Source organism: Colossoma macropomum, unplaced genomic scaffold (genome assembly GCF_904425465.1).
Source record: "Colossoma macropomum unplaced genomic scaffold, Colossoma_macropomum, whole genome shotgun sequence".
In the NCBI taxonomy this organism is placed as follows: domain Eukaryota; kingdom Metazoa; phylum Chordata; class Actinopteri; order Characiformes; family Serrasalmidae; genus Colossoma; species Colossoma macropomum.
In genome coordinates this window covers 10,258,517-10,283,778 of record NW_023494786.1, presented here as the reverse complement: position 1 = coordinate 10,283,778, position 25,262 = coordinate 10,258,517, and the positions used below count along the sequence as shown (strand labels likewise).

Here is a 25,262-nt window from a genome sequence, read left to right as displayed (position 1 = left end):
TTAGTTAGGTCTTATTTTGCTTTGAATGGACAAGGTTTGGGAAAGAAAACTGCAGCATGCATAATGTCTTAAAACAATGAAAAATTTCTCATCTCTGAGACCATAAATCAATGGACTGAGGCAACGTGGTGCAATCATAAAAACAACAAAATTAGAATATCTTACATTGAAAAACACCATGATATCACCCTTCCAAAATGCCTTTTCTATATAGGGTGTTACAAACTGAACTATACACAGAAACAGCTGAAAGGTGTGAAGGAGCACAGTTCTGAGACTCTTGTTGGTTGATTTCTTATTGTCCGAGGAGGCAGCTCTGGCTGCAATCATTATCTTGATGTAAGTGAACAAAACAACAATGATCATAAAGAAGAAAAGGATCTGTAAAATTAAAGCACGTGTTTGTGCCAGCCACTCTTCCCCCAACATTAACTCAATACTACACAAAGCATAAGAGAACAAAGTATGAGACTGTACCACTGAGAGATACGCTATAAAATTGAACAATGGAGCTATGGAGCTGATACCCCATATGATAAGAAATCCAAAACATCTAGTCCTGCTGGTAGAGATGGCAGCATGTCTTAAAGGCATGCATATAGCAACATAGCGCTCCAGACACATTGCCACAAGAGTCAGTGGAGTGCAAATGTAAAGAAAAGCCATTGCTGAACAGATGATAATGCAAGGAATCATGTGGATACGGTACTGATAACTATAGCAAATAAAAAGGATATCATTCACAACCATGAAAGCAGAGTCAACAAACAGGGTCTGTGCAAACAAAATGTAGCGAGTGTCCTCCCTGAACACCTCCTTTTTTAAAAAGGTGAATATCATCAGGCAGTTCACAAACAGGAAAATCCCCACCAATACCTGCAACACTGGCATATGTATCAAAACAGTATACATCAATAAGTCCATGTTAAAGCTGCTGTTTACAGTGAGTTGCATTTCTGCAAAAGGTATGTACAAAAACAATAATAGATGGAGCAACGATTAACCCCACTGAAAACCCAGCAAGTCAATATGGAAGTCACAGAAAAGGCTAAAGCAGTGTGCAGCACTTGTAGTCAAATAGCTCATGTATTTATATGTTTTTTGAAGACCTGAAGGGTGGGGCAATGATGTTTCCTCACTAAGCACTGCACAGCAACATTGTTGGCATTGGCATTTGATAATTAAATATTTAAAACACTTAAATTGTTTTTTCATTTTCATTATCTAATAAATCCTTGATTTTCAGAAAGAAAGGAGAAATTTCTGAAAAATGTATATATCTAGAGATAATGATGGAGCCTACAAAGATTACTCATCTGGGTTTCTTAAGAAATCAAAGACAAAGACACAATTATTGGAATCTACCAGGACTGAGATTAGCTGTGTCACACGAATTGCGAACAACTGAAGGTTTTCAGATGTTTAGAAAAGACACAGACCCATCCAGGTATGCTGAAATATTGCGTTTTCCCTTCACTGGAACCAAAGGGCCTAGACCAACCCCTGAAAAACAAATTTACAGTATTATCCCTCCTCCACCAAACTTTACCCCTGCCACAATGCAATCAGGCAGGTAACATTCTCCTGGCATTCGCCAAACCCAGACCCATCCATCAGACTGCCAGATGGAGAAGTGTGATTCATCACTTCACAGAATGCATTTCCACTGTTCCAGAGTCCAGTGGCGGCGTGCTTTACACCACTCCCATTTTGATCTTAGGCATGTGTGTAGCTGCTAGGCCACATTTTGTGAAGCTCCTAACACGCAGTTTGTCCGCTGATGTTGCTTCCAGAGGCAATTTGGCACTCTTTAGTGAGTGATTCAACAGAGGATAGGCCTCGCCAGCCCCACTCTGTGAGTTTTCTTGGTCTACCGCTTTGTGGTTAAGCTGCTGTTGCTCCTAAGTGCTTCCATTTGACAATCATAGCACTTACAGTTGACAGGAGCAGATTTAGCAGGACAGAAATTTCACAAACTGACTTGTGGCAGAGGTAGCATCATATGACAGTGTCACATTTAAAGTCACTGAGCTCATCAGTATGACCCATTCTAGTACCAGTGATTGTCTATCGAGATTGCAAGGCTATGTGCTTAATTTTATACACCTGTTAGCAATGGGTGTGGCCGAAACACCTGAACTCAGTATTTAGGAGGTGTGACCCAATACTTTTGTCTAGACAGGATATGATTATTTTATTCTGGATTAAACCATAGCCACAAGCCTGTGGCTAGAGAGGATTAAATGTGTACATTTAATGGAAAAAATTAACTATAAATTTACATGCAAGACTCACAATCTTTGTATCACAATGGTCTGCTGTAACTGCCTATTTGGATATGTCCTTGCAGTAAGATAAAACCTCAGAGCTGGTCTAAGATTTTATTTAATGGTGTAAAGGAAGCCCCTCAAAACTCTCTTTGAAAGATGTATTATTTTTGTGTGCATGATACAAATGTATAGATGCATGCAAAAGTGATTAACTCATTAGGCCTTAAATTAGTGGTGCCTAACCTTATCCACAAAGAGCCAGTGTGCTGCAGGTTTTCATTCCAAACGAGCAGAACACCTGCCTGCAACTGTTAAATGAATTGCTAAGTCTACAAACAACTGATTGTTGCTGCTTTGATGTACTGTAAACCTGCATCACACTTGCCCTTTACTGATTAGACTGGAACCCCTGTTACGGGACAGCGGGGAGGCGGACCCAAGTGCAGAAATGGAAAGAGAGAGAAAAAGGGATAAATGAGTTTATTGGGGCACTGGATTGTGAGTTTGAAACATGTGGATGAGGTGACCCAAAGCCAGGTTCAAACCACCAATGTACTGATCGGCACACTGTGGCATTTCCACTGCATCACTGAGGAGCACCTCAAGGAAGGGGGAAAAAAGAGGTGGGAAAACGACAAACGGCAGACAAAAGAGATGCTGAAAGCAGCGTGCTCAAACAAAGGCTGAACTAGAAAGGCGAAACAAAAGATAACAGGAAAACAAAAAAACACTTCCACTCCAACAACGAAGGGAAGACAGACTTTGTGGAGCAATTCTGGCAGCCCAGGCTGGACACCCTGCCGCCGTCGCCCTCTGCTGGCAGGGTGTCCCATTAAAACTGAAGAAAATACTTTTAAAAACTTTCTGCACAGTGTAATTAAAAAAAAAATGCAATTTTCTGGTGAGGAATAAATTAGGACACCCCCACGTTTATTCCCACTTAAAATGACACACACAGTTGTATCACATCAGGTGCACATGATTAGAACATCCTTACTCAGCATTTTGATGGAGGCTTGCCTTATTTAAACCTCAGACATCTAGTTTGGTGTGCTCCAGACTGTTGAAGTAAGAGTGAACACCATGATGAGATTGACAGAGCTGTCTAAGGCCATGAGAAAGAAAATTGTAGCAGCTTATGAGTCTAGTAAGGGATTTAAAAAGATCTCAAAAGAATCAGCCATTCCACTGTCCAGAAAATAGTCTACAAGTGGAGGACATTCAAAACAACTGCCAACATGCCCAGGTCTGGCCGTCCAAGCAAGTTCACCCCAAGAGCAGACTGCAAGATGGTAAAAGAAGTCTCAAAAAACCCTAAAATGTCATCACGGGACCTACAGCAGGCTCTTGCTACTGTTGATGTGAAAGTGCATGCCTCTAAAATTAGAAAGAGACTGCACAAGTTTAACTTTCATGGGAGGTGTGCAAGGAGGAAACCTTTGCTCTCTACCATGTATCAGTGGGTGCTTGAGGAACATGTGAGACCATCTGTAAAAAAATTAAAGCTGAGGCGGAACTGGACCCTGCAACATGACAATGACCCAAAACATACCAGTAAATCCACCAAGGACTGGCCGAAAACTAAGAAATGGAGAGCCCTGGAATGGCCGAGTCAAAGCCCAGATCTTAATCCCATTGAGATGCTGTGGGGTGGCTTGAAACAGCTGTACATGCAAGACACCCCTCAAACATCTTACAGCTGAAAGAATTCTGCGTTGAGGAGTGGGGCAAACTTTCCTCAGACCGATGTCAGAGACTGGTAGATGGTTACAAGAAGCGTCTCACTGAAGTTATTTCAGCCAAAGGGGGTAACACTAGCTATTAGGGGGTAGGGTGTCCTAACTTTTTTCTCAGCTAAAATATTCATTTTTGTTAATATTTTTTGTTTAATGAGTAAAACAAGGTTAATTTTTGTTGTTTACCTGCAATTAAATATTAAATCACTTTCTTTTCCAGATTAGACATTGATATGTAAATTCTTAATAAAGAACTGAATATTTAATGGGGTGTCCTAATTTTTTCACATTACTGTACATTATTATATATATATTAGGGATGGGAATCTCTAGACACCTTACAATTCGATCACGATTCAGAGGGCTGCGATGCAATTATAAAACGATTATCGATGCATCTAAATGCATCTTTTTTTCTCACTTGCGTGAGGACTTGATACTTTTAAAGCACAGTATTTGTAATGATCCATAATAAATTTACTTCCTATATGTTTTGTTAATAAAACAAATGGAAATGCTGTGGCAAGTGAACTAGAAGGCTCTCATTAATGGACTTATTCGCATTTATAAACAGCGCGGTTGGTATCCTGGTATTTTAAACCTGCAACGAGAGACTGTCAAACACTGAAAAGTTACGAAGATGAAGTCAGCTTCTCTTTCGAATTTTCCCGTTCTACCGGCAAATGTTGAGAGACATTTTACAAGAAACTACTCAACTTTTGAGGAAAAGTTTTCTGGCAGAGATGTGAGGAAAGCGGCTATAGCTGAAGCTTAAAGAAGAGCAAAGTAAGTCTGTGTTGTTGTTTATATTTTTTAGCCTATACTAGGACATTAGCTCACACTGAGACAGACTAGACATAAAATGTTGTGGCTCCCAAAGTGGTTTGATTTTTGTTGAAAGGACAAAATAGCTCTTCTTAACATTTGGGTTGTGCAGAGGGCATGGGTCGGATTTCTTGCTCATCCAGTTGTGTTTTTGGTATGTGCACATCACAGACTGCCCGGGCGCTGCACTTCTGCACTTCCAAGTTCCACCTTTTGCGTTCAGTCAACATTACGTTATAAATGAAAACTTAGAAAATCGATTTTGACATTTGTGAATCGAGCCTTAACAACACTTTCAGAGTCATTTAGATATTTCTCCATCCACACATGATCAGAAGTAGCACATCAGTGACAAAAATTCCAAAAATATTTCTATCACAACCACATTCACCAGTGATGTGATCTATTGTGTTATTTTTGCACTTGCGCTATGATCACAAAATAAAAGCCATTACACACTGAAAGTGACGTGAAATTAGGGCACAAAAATGCAATCAAAACCATAAATGCTGGATGTGATGGAATTTTTATGCACACATTTGTTTCACAAAATGACTTCTTCAGATGATGAAGATGTCCTTTTGCTGCTCACAGAAAAATGCAAACAGGTACCTCCCTTTTTGGGTACACCCGATTTTGGAAAAAAAGTAAGGAGCCCGGAGAGCTTTACCACCTTATACAAGAGCTGAATGAGCACTTCTGGATGTTGGCAAGTCAATGTGAATCACTGTTGGAGATACTAGCCCCTCATTTAATGAAGCAAAAGACAAACTACAGGAAGCCTGTAAACCCAGAGCAGCAACTGGCAGTGTGTTTAAGATTAAAAAAAAAATCTAATTAAATCGAGATGACATTATCTGACTATTATGTTTCTCTGTCAAAGTCATTATCGTATAGTCAGTCTACATAGTTACTTACATAGTTAGAAACTGTAAAAAACATAAAAGATGTATCAATGACAATAGTTTTGCATTGCATTGCATTTAACAGATTCATGAGTACAGGGAACTCCTTTAGAACCACTGGCGCAAGCTAATGCTCGGCAGGGTCAGCTGTGCCAAAAATGATCAAAAACACGTGATTTCACCTGGACACACATGAAGGACAAATACACGCCACTGCCAACAGAAAAGCTTTAGAGGGTTGCTGTGACCCGGAAAAGTGGAATTTTCCTAATTTCCTAATTTGTTTTGGTGCACTGGATGGCAAGCACATTGTAATTCATTTTAACAATGTTAAATGTGACAGTGCACAGCAGCCAGTCTTTTGAATAGTTTGTAAATAAAAAAAACTTTTTTTTTGTCCTTTAAACATGTTAACAGAATCAAATACAGAACCTTTTAAATGACCAGAGACCACCAGCGAGCCCAGGGTTTATTTTAACCTTCGATAACCTAAGAATAGTTCCACCATTTTGCACTGAAGTCCCTGTAGTTACTTAATAATAAGCCTTAGTATTTAATATGCCTGGGCTCAGATCAAGTCTGTATAACAACAGCACAATTAAACAACGTAAGAGTATTATTAGCAAAACTATACATTAGTAATTAAGTTGTATACAGTAAATATGTAATATAAGAAAATATAATAATTATTGTTATAAATAGTAGTATTAATTCTGTGTCACAACATGAACAACAAAAACAATAATAATTATGACAATAATAATAATAATAATAATAATAATAATAACAACAATAGTAACAATAATATAAATGGCTGATCTGGTGAGAAACACTGGGGTAAACACAGAATTAGGGACCCTACTTTTATTATCAAGCATGAAGCTGTAACTTGTGGCTGTTGACCTGTTGACACCTGCTGCGAAGGAGAGAACCATCTCACCATTTGCAGACTGAACTGTGCTGCCTTGTTCTTTGGAGGTAACCTTTATTGGTAAAGGGTTTATCTCATAGCAGCAATGAACACAGCCTTGATTGCTGTACCTCACTCCACTTCGTCTTAAGGCAGTTGCTTGTAAGGCTCTCTGCATAGTTTTTTTTATTTTTTACACTTCAACAATGCCCAGGTGTTGTACTGGTTAAAAGTTTCAGATGCTATATCCAACAGTTTGTGTGGTACTGAATGAAAAAAGGAATGATACAATCTCTCTTTAGCAATCATTCTCTATATGAAAGTCTTCTGCATGTTCATTTATTTTTTTCCCCAAATCACAGAATTGTAACTTCTTTTTTTTTTTAAATGTTCTACAGTAGATTAAGGTTACATTTGGCAACAAAGAGTAAAAAAAGACATCCATTAACTAAAAATGCTCTTACACTGTATTATTCTATTGTCTATTGCAGAATTTACTTAACATTAAATGTATGTAAGATTACAGTGAAGAGTTTTGCATTTTCATTTCATTTACACATATATTGTAAAATATGATGCAAAATTGTCAAACGCTGATTTAATGACTTAGTTAGGTCTTATTTTGCTTTGAATGGGCAAAGTTTGGGAAACACTATGAAAACCGCAGCAGGCATAATGTCTTAAAACAATGAAAAATTTCTCATCTCTGAGACCATAAATCAATGGACTGAGGCAACGTGGTGCAATCATAAAAACAACAAAATTAGAATATCTTACATTGAAAAACACCATGATATCACCATTCCAAAATTCCTTTTCTATATAGGGTGTTACAAACTGAACTATACACAGAAACAGCTGAAAGGTGTGAAGGAGCACAGTTCTGAGACTCTTGTTGGTTGATTTCTTATTGTCAGAGGAGGCAGCTCTGGCTGCAATCATTATCTTGATGTAAGTGAACAAAACAACAATGATCATACAGAAGAAAAAGATCTGTAAAATTAAAGCACGTGTTTGTGCCAGCCACTCTTCCCCCAACATTAACTCAATACTACACAAAGCATAGGAGAACAAAGTATGAGACTGTACCACTGAGAGATACGCTATAAAATTGAACAATGGAGCTATGGAGCTGATACCCCATATGATAAGAAATCCAAAACGTCTAGTCCTGCTGGTAGAGATGTCAGCATGTCTTAAAGGCATGCATATAGCAACATAGCGCTCCAGACACATTGCCACAAGAGTCAGTGGAGTACAAATGTAAAGAAAAGCCATTGCTGAACAGAGGATAATACAAGGAATCATGTGGACGCGGTACTGATAACTATAGCAAATAAAAAGGATATCGTTCACAACCATGAAAGCAGAGTCAACAAACAGGGTTTGTGCAAACAAAATGTAGCGAGTGTCCTCCCTGAACACCTCCTTTTTTAAAAAGGTGAATATCATCAGGCAGTTCACAAAGAGGAAAATCCCCACCAATACCTGAAACACAGGCATTTGTATCAAAACAGTATACATCAATAAGTCCATATTTAAACTGCTGTTTACAGTGAGTTGCATTTCTGCGAAAGGTACATACAGACACAACAATAGATGGAGCAACGATTAACCCCACTGAAAACCCAGAAAGTCAATATGGAAGTCACAGAAAAGGCTAAAGCAGTGTGCAGCACTTGTAGTCAAATAGCTCATGTATTTATATGTTTTGAAGACCTCAAGGGTGGGGCAATGATGTTTCCTCACTAAGCACTGCACAGCAACATTGTTGGCATTGGCATTTAATAATTAAATATTTAAAACACTTAATATTATCTAATAAATCCTTTTTTAGAAAGAAAGGAGAAATTTCTGAAAAATGCCATCCACTAAAAAAAAGCCTTCACCAAATCAATTAGCAATTATATTAATCATCAAGAATGGGCTCACCAGGTTGCTCCCTAACTGGCCTAACTAAAGCTCAAAAGAAACACAGAATGGAGAAAAGTCAAACAAATTATCCTCTGTGTTTGTATCTAAAGAAAATCACTCAAGCATAAAAAGGATAAACAACTGATACAATTTTACAAAAAAACAGTTCAAGAAATGAACGAAATGCACAAAAATACACTATTAGTATTGGCACTTACGGTGTGAATTACATTTCTATATACTTTTTTTTTTTTAACTTTGTAGTCCATGTTTTGAATCAGGTTGGCCATTTTTGTGTTATTTTATATATCTAGAGATAATGATGGAGCCTACAAAGATTACTCATCTGGATTTCTTAAGAAATCAAAGACAAGGACACAATCATTGGAATCTACCAGGACTGAGATTAGCTGTGTCACAGACATGGGCTCATGTGAACATTCCAAACAAATTGCGAACAACTGAAGGTTTTCAGATGTTTAGAAAAGACACAGACCCATCCAGGTATGCTGAAATATTGTGTTTTCCCTTCACTGGAACCAAAGGGCCTAGACCAACCCCTGAAAAACAACCCTACAGCATTATCCCTCCTCCACCAAACTTTACCGCTGCCACAATGCAATCAGGCAGGTAACATTCTCCTGGCATTCGCCAAACCCAGACCCGTCCATCAGACTGCCAGATGGAGAAGTGTGATTCATCACTTCACAGAATACATTTCCACTGTTCCAGAGTCCAGTGGCGGCGTGCTTTACACCACTCCCATTTTGATCTTAGGCGTGTGTGTAGCTGCTAGGCCACATTTTGTGAAGCTCCTAACACACAGTTTGTCCGCTGATGTTGCTTCCAGAGGCAATTTGGCACTCTTTAGTGAGTGATTCAACAGAGGATAGGCCTCGCCAGCCCCACTCTGTGAGTTTTCTTGGTCTACCGCTTTGTGGTTAAGCTGCTGTTGCTCCTCAGTGCTTCCATTTGACAATCATAGCACTTACAGTTGACAGGAGCGGATTTAGCAGGACAGAAATTTCACAAACTGACTTGTGGCAGAGGTAGCATCATATGACAGTGTCACATTTAAAGTCACTGAGCTCATCAGTATGACCCATTCTAGTACCAGTGATTGTCTATCGAGATTGCAAGGCTATGTGCTTAATTTTATACACCTGTTAGCAATGGGTGTGGCCGAAACACCTGAACTCAGTATTTAGGAGGTGTGACCCAATACTTTTGTCTAGACAGGATATGATTATTTTATTCTGGATTAAACCATAGCCACAAGCCTGTGGCTAGAGAGGATTAAATGTGTACATTTAATGGAAAAAATTAACTATAAATTTACATGCAAGACTCACAACCTTTGCATCTCAATGGTCTGCTGTAACTGCCTATTTGGATATGTCCTTACAGTAAGATAAAACGTCAAAGCTGGTCTAAGATTTTATTTAATGGTGTATAGGAAGCCCCCCAAAACTCTCTTTGAAAGATGTATTATTTTGTGTACATGGTACAAATATGCAAAAGTGATTAAATCATTAGGCCTTAAATTAGTGGTGTCTAACCTTATTGATGTAATGTAAACCTGCATCACACTGGCCCTTTGCTGATCAGACTGGACACCCTGCCCCACACCCTAAATGACTCATTAGAACTGGTTAGGCAGGTCAAGAATTATGTCAGAGGAATGTCAGAGGATGAAAAATTAAGCACACAGTAAATTCTTTTCCTCTTCAAACTTTGCACTAACACTCCACTAACCACAACCATGGTCTCCTGTAAGCAGCTGCCTCTGAAAATCTGAAAGCTAAGTGATGCCTACAAAGGTGAAGGCTATAAAAAGATATCAAAGCACTTTCAGGTCACAATTTCCACCATCTGGAATGTCATTAATAACAACTGTTAATGAGATCTGTTGAAGTCAAGGCAAGATCAGGAAGACCAAGAAAACCTAGAGCTATCTGCATGCTGTTCAGAAAGACAAAGTAAAACCCTCATGTGACAGCAAAAGACAGAAGGAAGGTTTTGCTAAAAGAGGGGTGGGTGTGCACTACTGTACTGTGCGGCGTTGCTTTCACAAACATGATCTGCATGGAAGAGTCATCAGAAGTGAACATCATATGTGACCTCATCACAAAAGTCAACATCTAAAGTATGGAAAATGTCCAGATAAGACAGAGGCTTTTTGAAAACAAGTGCTGTGGACCGCTCAAGTAAAAATGGAACTGTTTCACCACAATCACTAAATGTCTGTTTGGGGGAAAAAAAAACAGAACATGAAGAAATAGTGATTGGTGAAAAGAACATCTTGCCAACTGTTAAGCAAAGGGGTAGATCAGTTATACTTTGGGTTTGCACAGCAGCCAGTGGCACAAGAAAGACTGTATAGGTAGAAGGAAGGATGGAGAGCAAATCTGGAAGCAAATGTGACCGTCAGTCAAGAAACTGTAAGCTAAAAAGAGGCCGGCTTCTACAAGAGGATAACAGTCCAACACATACCTAAAAAATCCACTGAGAAAGTACTTAAAGCAACACAAGCTGAAGCTTTTGCAAAGGACCTCACAGTTCCCTGACTTACACCATCACTTAAAATCTGGCAGACCCTCAACGTACGGTGCCTGCAAGACAGCTCAAAAATATTTCAGAACAAGAATCACTGTACAAAGATGAGTGGATGGAATTTCCAAAAATAAGAACAAACAAACAAACAAAAAAAACATCAAGGTATAACTGGCTACAAAACAACAGGCAACATGCGTTATCTGTTGAAGGGAGTGTATGAGTTAGGGGGTGTAATTTTTTAGGAAATGTTTTAATAGTTTGCTGTAGAAGTTGTTTACTTCTCACTAGAGAATATAGAGTATGTCCAAAAGTATTTAGACATTTGTTTTCATTGGTGAATTCAGCTACTTTAAGGTGCATTCACTGCTGACACCAGTGTTCAACTGTGCATGCATATCTTGTGTAATCTCCACAGAAAAGTAGTGCAGACAGAATGGGACGCTCTACGGTCACAATCCCCAATGCCAAGAGTCAGCCAGAGGGGGCATAAAGCCCCCCAGCACTGGACTGTGGAACTGTGTTCTCTGGAGTGATGGAGCAAGTCCAACATCAGGACATCAGCCATCATGTGGCTGAACGCAATCAAATCCTCACAGCAGTGTTCCAATATCATGTGTAAAGACTTCCAAGAAAAGTAGAGGATGTTACTGCAGAAAATGGCACACAAACCCCTATTAATACCCAATGTTTCAAAAGAAATGTTGGATAACCATGGGTCTAAACACTTTTGTACACATGGTATGTGAAATGTAGTGGGAGTGCCCAAATTTTGGCCTGCTTCTACAACTTAAAACAATGTGAAATGGAATGTCATACTGAGCACTATGAATGTTTATAAATGGTTCAAAGGAATTGCTTTTCCCCACCCATTATCTCTTTCCTCCTTCTGTTGTAGGTTGATTAACACACACACACACACACACACACAGACAAAATTAAATAATCAGACACACAGGCAAAAATCAAGAATGGAAAGATGAGCTTCGTAATACCCAACAATCAGGATGCATGATTGTAATTTAGTGCTATAGATATGCCGAAAGAACTGTGGTAGAATTCCTGTGCTTTTAAAGCCACAGCTAAAATTGTCTGGGCCTGAGAGCAAGCCTTAACAACACTTTCAGTTTCAAGCTTTGTCTCAACTGACTTGTGCATGGCAGCAAAGCTTCTTCGGGTTAAGCTAAAGGACCTTCTCAAAGTAATCTTTTAGATCTTTAGATCCATCCACACATGATCGGAAGTAGCACATCAGTGACAAAAATTCCAAAAACATTTCTATCACATCTACATACACTAGTGATGTGATCTAGTGTTATTTTTGCACTTGCGCTGTGATCACAAAATAAAGGCCGTTACACACTGAAAGTGACGTGAAATTAGGGCACAAAAATGCAATCAATACCATAAATGCTGGATGTGATGCAGTAATTTTGCCACCTGCTTCAATTTGTTTCACAGCCAAAAAATGACAAAATGACTTCTTCAGGTGATGAAGATGTCCTTTTGCTGCTCACAGAAAAATGCAAACAGGTACCTCCCTTTTTGGGTACACCCGATTTTGGAAAAAAAGTAAGGAGCCCGGAGAGCTTTACCACCTTATACAAGAGCTGAATGAGCACTTTCACGCATACTTCTAGATGTTGGTGAGTCACTGTGAATCACTGTTGGAGATACTAGCCCCTCATTTAATGAAGCAGAAGACAAACTACATAGAGACTGCAGACCCAGAGCAGAGACTAGCAGTGTGTTTAAGGTAAAAACAAATTCAATCTAGATGACATGATCTGACTATTATGTTTCTCTGTCAAAGTCACTACTGTATAGTTGGCCTACACAGATACTTTATAGAGGAGAAAAATATTATGGTTTGAAACTGTATAGTACATAATAAAAGTATCAATGACAATAGTCTTGCATTGCATTGCATTTAACAGATTCATGAGTACAGGGGACTCCTTTAGAACCACTGGCGCAAACTAATGCTTGGCAGTGTCAACTGTGCCAAAAATGATCAAAAACACGTGATTTCACCTGGACACACATGAAGAAGAAATACACGCCACTGCCAACAGAAAAGCTTTAGAGGGTTGCTGCGACCCGGAAAAGTGGAATTTTCCTAATTTCCTAATTTGTTTTGGTGCACTGGATGGCAAGCACATTGTAATTCATTTTAACAATGTGAAATGTGACAGTGCACAGCGGCCAGTCTTTTGAATAGTTTGTAAATAAAAAAAAAAAAATCTTTTTATTGTCCTTTAAACAAGTTAACAGAATCAAATACAGAACCTTTTAAATGACCAGAGACCACCAGCGAGCCCAGGGTTTATTTTAACCTTCGATAACCTAAGAATATTTCCACCATTTTGCACTGAAGTCCCTGTAGTTACTCAATAATAAGTCTTAGTATTTAATATGCCAGGGATTTTAAGGGGTTCAGTTCAAGTCTGTATAATAACAGCACAATTAAAAACGCAGGAGTATTATTAGCAAAATTATACATTAGTAATCAAAATAGTTATAATAAATATAATATATTATAAACATAACAATAGTAACAATAACAACAACAATAATTATTATTATTGTCATTATTATTATTATTATTAGAAGTAGTAGTAGTAAATCATGTCACAACAACAAAACAATAATAATAATAATAACAATAATGATAAAAATGAAACATTAAAATCATAATCATATTGTTATTAATTATATCACACTTATAAAATAATAATAATAATAATAATAATAACAATAATATAAATGGCTGATCGGGTGAGAAGCACTGGGGTAAACACAGAATTAGGGACCCTAGTTTCAGATGCTATATCCAACTATTTGTGCGGTACTGAATGAAAAAAGGAATGATACAATCTCTCTTTAGCAATCATTCTCTATATGAAATTTAGCAACAAAGAGTAAAAAAAAATTATATCCATTACCTAAAAATGCTCTTACACTGTATTATTCCATTGTCTATTGCAGAATTTACTTAACATTAAATGTATGCAAGATTACAATGAAGAGTTTTGCATTTTCATTTCATTTACACATATATTGTAAAATATGATGCAAAATTGTCAAATGCTGATTTAATGACTTAGTTAGGTCTTATTTTGCTTTGAATGGGCAAAGTTTGGGAAACACTATGAAAACCGCAGCAGGCATAATGTCTTAAAACAATGAAAAATTTCTCATCTCTGAGACCATAAATCAATGGACTGAGGCAACGTGGTGCAATCATAAAAACAACAAAATTAGAATATCTTAAATTAATAAACACCATAATATCACCCTTATAAAATGCCATTTCGATATATGGTATTATACTCTGAACTATACACAGAAACAGCTGAAAGGTGTGAAGGAGCACAGTTCTGAGACTCTTGTTGGTTGATTTCTTATTGTCAGAGGAGGCAGCTCTGGCTGCAATCATTATCTTGATGTAAGTGAACAAAACAACAATGATCATACAGAAGAAAAGGATCTGGAAAATTAAAGCACGTGTTTGTGCCAGCCACTCTTCCCCCAACATTACCTCTGCACTACAGAAAGCATAGGAGAACAGAGCACCAGAACGGACCGTTGAGAGATAAGCTATAAAAGTGAACAATGCGGGTATGGAGCTGATACCCCATATGATAAGAAATCCAAAACATCTAGTCCTGCTGGTAGAGATGTCAGCATGTCTTAAAGGCATGCATATAGCAACATAGCGCTCCAGACACATTGCCACAAGAGTCAGTGGAGTACAAATGTAAAGAAAAGCCATTGCCAAACAGAGGATAATACAAGGAATCATGTGGACGCGGTACTGATAACTATAGCAGACAAACAGGATATTGTTCACAATCATGAAAGCAGAGTCAACAAACAGGGTTTGTGCAAACAAAATGTAGCGAGTGTCCTCCCTGAACACCTCCTTTTTCAGAAAGGTGAATATCATCAGGCAGTTCACAAACAGGAAAATCCCCACCAATACCTGCACCACTGGCACATGTATTGAAACAGTATACATCAGCAAGTCCATATTTAAACTGCTGTTTACAGTGAGTTGCATTTCTGCAAAAGGTACATACAGACACAACAATAGATGGAGCAACGATTAACCCCACTCAAAACCCAGAAAGTCAATATGGACGTCACAGGAAAGGCTAAAGCAGTGGGCAGCACTTGCAGTCAAAGAGCTCATCTATTTATATTGTTTTTGAAGACCTCAAGGGTGGGGCAATGATTTTTCCTTGCTGAATATTGTACAGCAACATTGGCATTTTACTATGAAATATTTTAAACACTCCCTTATGTTTTTCATTTTTTATTATCTCATAAATCCTTCATTTTCAGAAAGAAAAGGGAATTTCTGAAAAATACCATCCACACCCCTGCAACAAATCAAGGGTAAGATCACCAGAGTGCTCTCTAACTGGCCTAACTAATGGGCCTAACTACTCACATTCACAGTTAGAGGAAACACACAATGGAAAAATTTCAAATAAATGATACATGTCTGTATTTATATCTGAAGTAAATCATACAAGCATAGAAAGGATAAACCACTGATACAATTACACCAAAACAGTTCTTCAGGAAATCTGCAAAGTGCGCAAAAATACACTATTAGGATTATCACGTACTTCATGCGTTACATTTCAGAGTTTCCATATACTTTTTTGTAGTCCCATGTTTTGAGTCAGGTTGGCTATTTTGTGCCATTTTATCTTATATATCTGGAGACAATGACACAAAGATTACTCGTCAGGGTTTCTGGAGAAATTCAAGACAAGGACACAATCATTGAAATCTACCAGGTCTGAGACTGGATGTGTCACAGAAACATGGGGGCCCATGAATATTCCAAATGAATTCCTAACAACTGAAGCTTTTCAGATGTTCAGGAAAGACACAGACCCCAATTTCAACATGAGAAGGGTCTGTATGTGGCCATTTATATCACAAATTGTGTACATGGAAAGAGATTGTCAGTTTCTAAGCCGCTTATCCTTCTGGGTCGCGGAGGGAGCTGAAGCCTATCCCAGCGGTCAATGGGCAGAATGCCGAGTAACAGGGTTACTGAATGTTAAAAACTGCTTGCAACAGTCAAATCATTTCATTGGTGAATTCAGCTACTTTAAGGTGCATCCATTGCTGACACCGGCGTTCAACTGTGCATGCATATCTAGTGTAATCTTCACAGAAAAGTAGTGCAGACAGAATGGGATGCTCTAAGGTCACAATCGCCAATGCCAAGAGTCAGCCAGAGGGGGTATAAAGCCCCCCAACACTGGACTGTGGAACTGTGTTCTCTGGAGTGATGGAGCAAATCATCCAACATCAGGACATCAGCCATCATGCGGCTGAACGCAATCAAATCCTCACAGCAGTGTTCCAATATCATGTGTTTTATCAAGACTTCCAAGAAAAGTAGAGGATGTTACTGCAGAAAATGGCACACAAACCCCTATTAATACCCAATGTTTCAAAAGAAATGTTGGATAACCATGGGTCTAAACACTTTTGTACACATGGTATGTGAAATGTAGTGGGAGTGCCCAAATTTTGGCCTGCTTCTACAACTTAAAACAATGTGAAATGGAATGTCACACTGAGCACTATGAATGTTCACAAATGGTTCAAAGGAATTGCTTTTCCCCACCCATTATCTCTTTCCTCCTTCTGTTGTAGGTTGATTAACACACACACACACACACACACACACACACATACTAAAAACACACACACACACATACAAAAACACACACAAAAAAATTAAATAATCAGATACACAGGCAAAAAACAAGAATGGAAAGATGAGCTTCGTAATACCCAACAATCAGGATGCATGATTGTAATTTAGTGCTATGGATATGCCGAAAGAACTGTGGTAGAATTCCTGTGCTTTTAAAGCCACAGCTAAAATTGTCTGGGCCTGAGAGCAAGCCTTAACAACACTTCCAGTTTCAAGCTTTGTCTCAACTGACTTGTGCATGGCAGCAAAGTTTCTTCTCTCTCTGCTTCTTGTTCTCTCCAAATAATGTTTGGTGTTGGAAGAGTTAAGCTAAAGGACCTTCTTAAAGTAATCTTTTAGATCTTTCTCCATCCACACATGATCGGAAGTAGCACATCAGTGACAAAAATTCCAAAAATATTTCTATCACAACTACATACACCAGTGATGTGATCTAGTGTGTTATTTTAGCACTTGCGCTGTGATCACAAAATAAAGGCCGTTACACACTGAAGGTGACGTGAAATTAGGGCACAAAAATGCAATCAATACCATAAATGCTGGATGTGATGCAGTTTTAATTTTGCCACCTGCTTCAATTTGTTTCACAGCCAAAAAATGACAAAATGACTTCTTCAGGTGATGAAGATGTCCTTTTGCTGCTCATGGATGGCAAGCACATTGTAATTCATTTTATCAATGTGAAATGTGACAGTGCACAGCGGCCAATCTTTTGAATAGTTTGTAAATAAAAAAAAAAAATCTTTTTTTTTGTCCTTTAAACATGTTAACAGAATCAAATACAGAACCTTTTAAATGACCAGAGACCACCAGCGAGCCCAGGGTTTATTTTAAACCTTCGATAACCTAAGAATAGTTCCACCATTTTGCACTGAAGTCCCTGTAGTCACTCAATAATAAGCCTTAGTATTTAATATGCCTGGGATTTTAAGGGGTTCAGTTCAAGTCTGTATAATAACAGCACAATTAAACAACGCAAGAGTATTATTAGCAAAATTATACATTAGTAATCAAAATAGTTATAATAAATGTAATATATTATGAACATAACAATAGTAACAATAACAACACAACAATAATTATTATTATTGTCATTATTATTATTATTATTAGAAGTAGTAGTAGTAAATAATGTCACAACAACAAAACAATAATAATAATAATAACAACAATAATGATAAAAAAAGAAACATTAAAATCATAATCAGTATTGTTATTAATTATATCACACTTATAAAATAACAATAATAATAATATAAATGGCTGATCGGGTGAGAAGCACTGGGGTAAACACAGAATTAGGGACCCTAGTTTCAGATGCTACATCCAACAATTTGTGCTGTACTGAATGAAAAAAAGGAATGATACAATCTCTCTTTAGCAATCATTCTCTATATGAAACAGTCTTCTGCATGTTCATTTATTTTTTTCCCCAAATCACAAAACTGTAACTTCCTTTTTTTTTAATGTTCTACAGTAGATTAAGGTTACATTTAGCAACAAAGAGTAAAAAAAATTATATCCATTACCTAAAAATGCTCTTACACTGTATTATTCCATTGTCTATTGCAGAATTTACTTAACATTAAATGTATGTAAGATTACAGTGAAGAGTTTTGCATTTTCATTTCATTTACACATATAATGTAAAATATGATGCAAAATTGTCAAACGCTGATTTAATGACTTAGTTAGGTCTTATTTTGCTTTGAATGGGCAAAGTTTGGGAAACACTATGAAAACCGCAGCAGGCATAATGTCTTAAAACAATGAAAAATTTCTCATCTCTGAGACCATAAATCAATGGACTGAGGCAACGTGGTGCAATCATAAAAACAACAAAATTAGAATATCTTAAATTAATAAACACCATAATATCACCCTTATAAAATGCCATTTCGATATATGGTATTATACTCTGAACTATACACAGAAACAGCTGAAAGGTGTGAAGGAGCACAGTTCTGAGACTCTTGTTGGTTGATTTCTTATTGTCCGAGGAGGCAGCTCTGGCTGCAATCATTATCTTGATGTAAGTGAACAAAACAACAATGATCATACAGAAGAAAAGGATCTGGAAAATTAAAGCACGTGTTTGTGCCAGCCACTCTTCCCCCAACATTACCTCTGCACTACAGAAAGCATAGGAGAACAGAGCACCAGAACGGACCGTTGAGAGATAAGCTATAAAAGTGAACAATGCGGGTATGGAGCTGATACCCCATATGATAAGAAATCCAAAACATCTAGTCCTGCTGGTAGAGATGTCAGCATGTCTTAAAGGCATGCATATAGCAACATAGCGCTCCAGACACATTGCCACAAGAGTCAGTGGAGTACAAATGTAAAGAAAAGCCATTGCCAAACAGAGGATAATACAAGGAATCATGTGGACGCGGTACTGATAACTATAGCAGACAAACAGGATATTGTTTACAATCATGAAAGCAGAGTCAACAAACAGGGTTTGTGCAAACAAAATGTAGCGAGTGTCCTCCCTGAACACCTCCTTTTTCAGAAAGGTGAATATCATCAGGCAGTTCACAAACAGGAAAATCCCCACCAATACCTGCACCACTGGCACATGTATTGAAACAGTATACATCAGCAAGTCCATATTTAAACTGCTGTTTACAGTGAGTTGCATTTCTGCAAAAGGTACATACAGACACAATAATAGATGGAGCAACGATTAACCCCACTCAAAACCCAGAAAGTCAATTTGGAAGTCACAGGAAAGGCTAAAGCAGTGGGCAGCACTTGCAGTCAAAGAGCTCATCTATTTATATTGTTTCTGAAGACCTCAAGGGTGGGGCAATGATTTTTCCTTGCTGAACATTGTTCAGCAACATTGGCATTTTACTATGAAATATTTTAAACACTCCCTTATGTTTTTCATTTTTTATTATCTCATAAATCCTTCATTTTCAGAAAGAAAAGGGAATTTCTGAAAAATACCACCCACACCCCTGCAACAAATCAAGGGTAAGATCACCAGAGTGCTCTCTAACTGGCCTAACTAATGGGCCTAACTAATGACATTCACAGTTAGAGGACACAATGGAAAAATTTCAAATAAATGATACATGTCTGTATTTATTTCTGAAGTAAATCATACAAGCATAGAAAGGATAAACCACTGATACAATTACACCAAAACAGTTCTTCAGGAAATCTGCAAAGTGCGCAAAAATACACTATTAGGATTATCACATACTTCATGCATTACATTTCAGAGTTTCCATATACTTTTTTGTAGTCCCATGTTTTGAGTCAGGTTGGCTATTTTGTGCCATTTTATCTTATATATCTGGAGACAATGACACAAAGATTACTCGTCAGGGTTTCTCAAGAAATTCAAGACAAGGACACAATCATTGAAATCTACCAGGTCTGAGATTGGATGTGTCACAGAAACATGGGGGCCCATGAATATTCCAAATGAATTCCTAACAACTGAAGCTTTTCAGATGTTTAGGAAATACACAGACCCCAATTTCAACATGAGAAGGGTCTGTATGTGGCCATTTATATCACAAATTGTGTACATGTAAAGAGACTGTCAGTTTCTAAGCCGCTTATCCTTCTGGGTCGCGGAGGGAGCTGAAGCCTATCCCAGCGGTCAATGGGCAGAATGCCGAGTAACAGGGTTACTGAATGTTAAAAACTGCTTGCAACAGTCAAATCATTTCATTGGTGAATTCAGCTACTTTAAGGTGCATCCATTGCTGACACCGGTGTTCAACTGTGCATGCATATCTAGTGTAATCTTCACAGAAAAGTAGTGCAGACAGAATGGGATGCTCTAAGGTCACAATCGCCAATGCCAAGAGTCAGCCAGAGGGGGCATAAAGCCCCCCAACACTGGACTGTGAAACTGTGTTCTCTGGAGTGATGGAGCAAATCATCCAACATCAGGACATCAGCCATCATGCGGCTGAATGCAATCAAATCCTCACAGCAGTGTTCCAATATCATGTGTAAAGACTTCCAAGAAAAGTAGAGGATGTTACTGCAGAAAATGGCACACAAACCCCTATTAATACCCAATGTTTCAAAAGAAATGTTGGATAACCATGGGTCTAAACACTTTTGTACACATGGTATGTGAAATGTAGTGGGAGTGCCCAAATTTTGGCCTGCTTCTACAACTTAAAACAATGTGAAATGGAATGTCACACTGAGCACTATGAATGTTCATAAATGGTTCAAAGGAATTGCTTTTCCCCACCCATTATCTCTTTCCTCCTTCTGTTGTAGGTTGATTAACACACACACACACACACACACACACACACTAAAAACACACACACACATACAAAAACACACACAAAAAAATTAAATAATCAGATACACAGGCAAAAAACAAGAATGGAAAGATGAGCTTCGTAATACCCAACAATCAGGATGCATGACTGTAATTTAGTGCTATGGATATGCCGAAAGAACTGTGGTAGAATTCCTGTGCTTTTAAAGCCACAGCTAAAATTGTCTGGGCCTGAGAGCAAGCCTTAACAACACTTTCAGTATCAAGCTTTGTCTCAACTGACTTGTGCATGGCAGCAAAGCTTCTTCTCTCACTGCTTCTTGTTCTCTCCAAATACTGTTTGGTGTTGGAAGAGTTAAGCTAAAGGATCTCTCAAAGTAATCTTTTAGATCTTTCTCCATCCACACATGATCGGAAGTAGCACATCAGTGACAAAAATTCCAAAAATATTTCTATCACAACTACATACACCAGTGATGTGATCTAGTGTGTTATTTTTGCACTTGTGCTGTGATCACAAAATAAAGGCCGTTACACACTGAAGGTGACGTGAAATTAGGGCACAAAAATGCAATCAATACCATAAATGCTGGATGTGATGCAGTTTTTGTTTTTTTTTTTATTTTGCCACCTGCTTCAATTTGTTTCACAGCCAAAAAATGACAAAATTACTTCTTCAGGTGATGAAGATGTCCTTTTGCTGCTCACAGAAAAATGCAAACAGGTACCTCCCTTTTTGGGTACACCCGATTTTGGAAAAAAAAAGTAAGGAGCCCGGAGAGCTTTACCACCTTATACAAGAGCTGAATGAGCACTTTCACGCATACTTCTAGATGTTGGTGAGTCACTGTGAATCACTGTTGGAGATACTAGCCCCTCATTTAATGAAGCAGAAGACAAACTACATAGAGACTGCAGACTCAGAGCAGAGACTAGCAGTGTGTTTAAGGTAAAAACAAAACAAAAAAAAAAAAACATTCAATCTAGATGACATGATCTGACTATTATGTTTCTCTGTCAAAGTCACTACTGTATAGTTGGCCTACACAGATACTTTATAGAGGAGAAAAATATTATGGTCTGAAACTGTATAATACATAATAAAAGTATCAATGACAATAGTCTTGCATTGCATTGCATTTAACAGATTCATGAGTACAGGGGACTCCTTTAGAACCACTGGCGCAAGCTAATGCTCGGCAGTGTCAACTGTGCCAAAAATGATCAAAAACACGTGATTTCACCTGGACACACATGAAGGACAAATACACGACACTGCCAACAGAAAAGCTTTAGAGGGTTGCTGCGACCCGGAAAAGTGGAATTTTCCTCATTTCCTAATTTGTTTTGGTGCACTGGATGGCAAGCACATTGTAATTCATTTTAACAATGTGAAATGTGACAGTGCACAGCGGCCAAATCTTTTGAATAGACTGTAAATAAAAAAAAAATCTTTTTTTTGTCCTTTAAACATGTTAACAGAATCAAATACAGAACCTTTTAAATGACCAGAGACCACCAGCGAGCCCAGGGTTTATTTTAACCTTCGATAACCTAAGAATATTTCCACCATTTTGCACTGAAGTCCCTGTAGTTACTCAATAATAAGCCTTAGTATTTAATATGCCTGGGATTTTAAGGGGTTCAGTTCAAGTCTGTATAATAACAGCACAATTAAACAACGCAAGAGTATTATTAGCAAAATTATACATTAGTAATCAAAATAGTTATAATAAATGTAATATAAACATAACAATAGTAACAATAATAACAACAACAACAATAATTATTATTATTATTGTCATTATTATTATTATTATTAGAAGTAATAGTAGTAAATAATGTCACAACAACAAAACAACAATAATAATAATAATAATAACAACAATAATGATAAAAAAAGAAACATTAAAATTATAATCAGTATTGTTATTAATTATATCACACTTATAAAATAATAATAATAATAATATAAATGGCTGATCGGGTGAGAAGCACTGGGGTAAACACAGAATTAGGGACCCTAGTTTCAGATGCTACATCCAACAATTTGTGTGGTACTGAATGAAAAAAAGGAATGATACAATCTCTCTTTAGCAATCATTCTCTATATAAAACAGTCTTCTGCATGTTCATTTATTTTTTTCCCCAAATCACAAAACTGTAACTTCCTTTTTTTTTTAATGTTCTACAGTAGATTAAGGTTACATTTAGCAACAAAGAGTAAAAAAAATTATATCCATTACCTAAAAATGCTCTTACACTGTATTATTCCATTGTCTATTGCAGAATTTACTTAACATTAAATGTATGTAAGATTACAGTGAAGAGTTTTGCATTTTCATTTCATTTACACATATATTGTAAAATATGATGCAAAATTGTCAAACGCTGATTTAATGACTTAGTTAGGTCTTATTTTGCTTTGAATGGGCAAAGTTTGGGAAACACTATGAAAACCGCAGCAGGCATAATGTCTTAAAACAATGAAAAATTTCTCATCTCTGAGACCATAAATCAATGGACTGAGGCAACGTGGTGCAATCATAAAAACAACAAAATTAGAATATCTTAAATTAATAAACACCATAATATCACCCTTATAAAATGCCATTTCGATATATGGTATTATACTCTGAACTATACACAGAAACAGCTGAAAGGTGTGAAGGAGCACAGTTCTGAGACTCTTGTTGGTTGATTTCTTATTGTCCGAGGAGGCAGCTCTGGCTGCAATCATTATCTTGATGTAAGTGAACAAAACAACAATGATCATACAGAAGAAAAGGATCTGGAAAATTAAAGCACGTGTTTGTGCCAGCCACTCTTCCCCCAACATTACCTCTGCACTACAGAAAGCATAGGAGAACAGAGCACCAGAACGGACCGTTGAGAGATAAGCTATAAAAGTGAACAATGCGGGTATGGAGCTGATACCCCATATGATAAGAAATCCAAAACATCTAGTCCTGCTGGTAGAGATGTCAGCATGTCTTAAAGGCATGCATATAGCAACATAGCGCTCCAGACACATTGCCACAAGAGTCAGTGGAGTACAAATGTAAAGAAAAGCCATTGCCAAACAGAGGATAATACAAGGAATCATGTGGACGCGGTACTGATAACTATAGCAGACAAACAGGATATTGTTCACAATCATGAAAGCAGAGTCAACAAACAGGGTTTGTGCAAACAAAATGTAGCGAGTGTCCTCCCTGAACACCTCCTTTTTTAAAAAGGTGAATATCATCAGGCAGTTCACAAACAGGAAAATCCCCACCAATACCTGCACCACTGGCACATGTATTGAAACAGTATACATCAGCAAGTCCATATTTAAACTGCTGTTTACAGTGAGTTGCATTTCTGCAAAAGGTACATACAGACACAATAATAGATGGAGCAACGATTAACCCCACTCAAAACCCAGAAAGTCAATTTGGAAGTCACAGGAAAGGCTAAAGCAGTGGGCAGCACTTGCAGTCAAAGAGCTCATCTATTTATATTGTTTTCTGAAGACCTCAAGGGTGGGGCAATGATTTTTCCTTGCTGAACATTGTACAGCAACATTGGCATTTTACTATGAAATATTTTAAACACTCCCTTATGTTTTTCATTTTTTATTATATGATAAATTCTTCATTTTCAGAAAGAAAAGGGAAATATCTGAAAAATACCATCCACACCCCTGCAACAAATCAAGGGTAAGATCACCAGAGTGCTCTCTAACTGGCCTAACTAATGGGCCTAACTAATCACATTCACAGCTAGAGGAAACACACAATGGAAAAAAACTCAAATAAATGATACATGTCTGTATTTATATCTGAAGTAAATCATACAAGCATAGAAAGGATAAACCACTGATACAATTACACCAAAACAGTTCTTCAGGAAATCTGCAAAGTGCGCAAAAATACACTATTAGGATTATCACGTACTTCATGCGTTACATTTCAGAGTTTCCATATACTTTTTTGTAGTCCCATGTTTTGAGTCAGGTTGGCTATTTTGTGCCATTTTATTTTATATATCTGGAGACAATGACACAAAGATTACTCGTCAGGGTTTCTCAAGAAATTCAAGACAAGGACACAATCATTGAAATCTACCAGGTCTGAGATTGGATGTGT

At 37.6% G+C, this 25,262-nt stretch overlaps 5 protein-coding genes across 5 annotated transcripts; all 5 read right to left on the bottom strand.

The window, feature by feature from the left end:
* LOC118797566 (odorant receptor 131-2-like) lies at positions 1–954 on the bottom strand. The gene has a single exon (XM_036556924.1). The coding sequence runs from the start codon at positions 952–954 to the stop codon at positions 1–3; it is 954 nt and encodes a 317-aa protein (XP_036412817.1).
* Positions 955–7,252: 6,298 nt separating this feature from the next.
* Positions 7,253–8,212, bottom strand: LOC118797555 (odorant receptor 131-2-like). The gene has a single exon (XM_036556921.1). It carries the CDS (start codon positions 8,210–8,212, stop codon positions 7,253–7,255), a length of 960 nt encoding a protein of 319 aa, XP_036412814.1.
* A 6,004-nt stretch (positions 8,213–14,216) lies between these two features.
* LOC118797546 (odorant receptor 131-2-like) lies at positions 14,217–15,176 on the bottom strand. The gene has a single exon (XM_036556910.1). It carries the CDS (start codon positions 15,174–15,176, stop codon positions 14,217–14,219), a length of 960 nt encoding a protein of 319 aa, XP_036412803.1.
* Positions 15,177–18,549: 3,373 nt separating this feature from the next.
* On the bottom strand, positions 18,550–19,509 carry LOC118797535 (odorant receptor 131-2-like). The gene has a single exon (XM_036556901.1). It carries the CDS (start codon positions 19,507–19,509, stop codon positions 18,550–18,552), a length of 960 nt encoding a protein of 319 aa, XP_036412794.1.
* A 3,754-nt stretch (positions 19,510–23,263) lies between these two features.
* LOC118827268 (odorant receptor 131-2-like) lies at positions 23,264–24,882 on the bottom strand. Its single transcript, XM_036598564.1, has one exon. The coding sequence runs from the start codon at positions 24,491–24,493 to the stop codon at positions 23,534–23,536; it is 960 nt and encodes a 319-aa protein (XP_036454457.1). The 5' UTR covers positions 24,494–24,882; the 3' UTR covers positions 23,264–23,533.
* Between the last annotated feature and the right edge of the window lie 380 nt (positions 24,883–25,262).

Excerpts from the sequence above, each read along its gene's own strand:
- LOC118797566 (XM_036556924.1), bottom strand. The coding sequence starts at position 954 with ATGCAACTCACTGTAAACAGCAGCTTTAACATGGACTTATTGATGTAT.
- LOC118797555 (XM_036556921.1), bottom strand. The coding sequence starts at position 8,212 with ATGCAACTCACTGTAAACAGCAGTTTAAATATGGACTTATTGATGTAT.
- LOC118797546 (XM_036556910.1), bottom strand. The coding sequence starts at position 15,176 with ATGCAACTCACTGTAAACAGCAGTTTAAATATGGACTTGCTGATGTAT.
- LOC118797535 (XM_036556901.1), bottom strand. The coding sequence starts at position 19,509 with ATGCAACTCACTGTAAACAGCAGTTTAAATATGGACTTGCTGATGTAT.
- LOC118827268 (XM_036598564.1), bottom strand. The coding sequence starts at position 24,493 with ATGCAACTCACTGTAAACAGCAGTTTAAATATGGACTTGCTGATGTAT.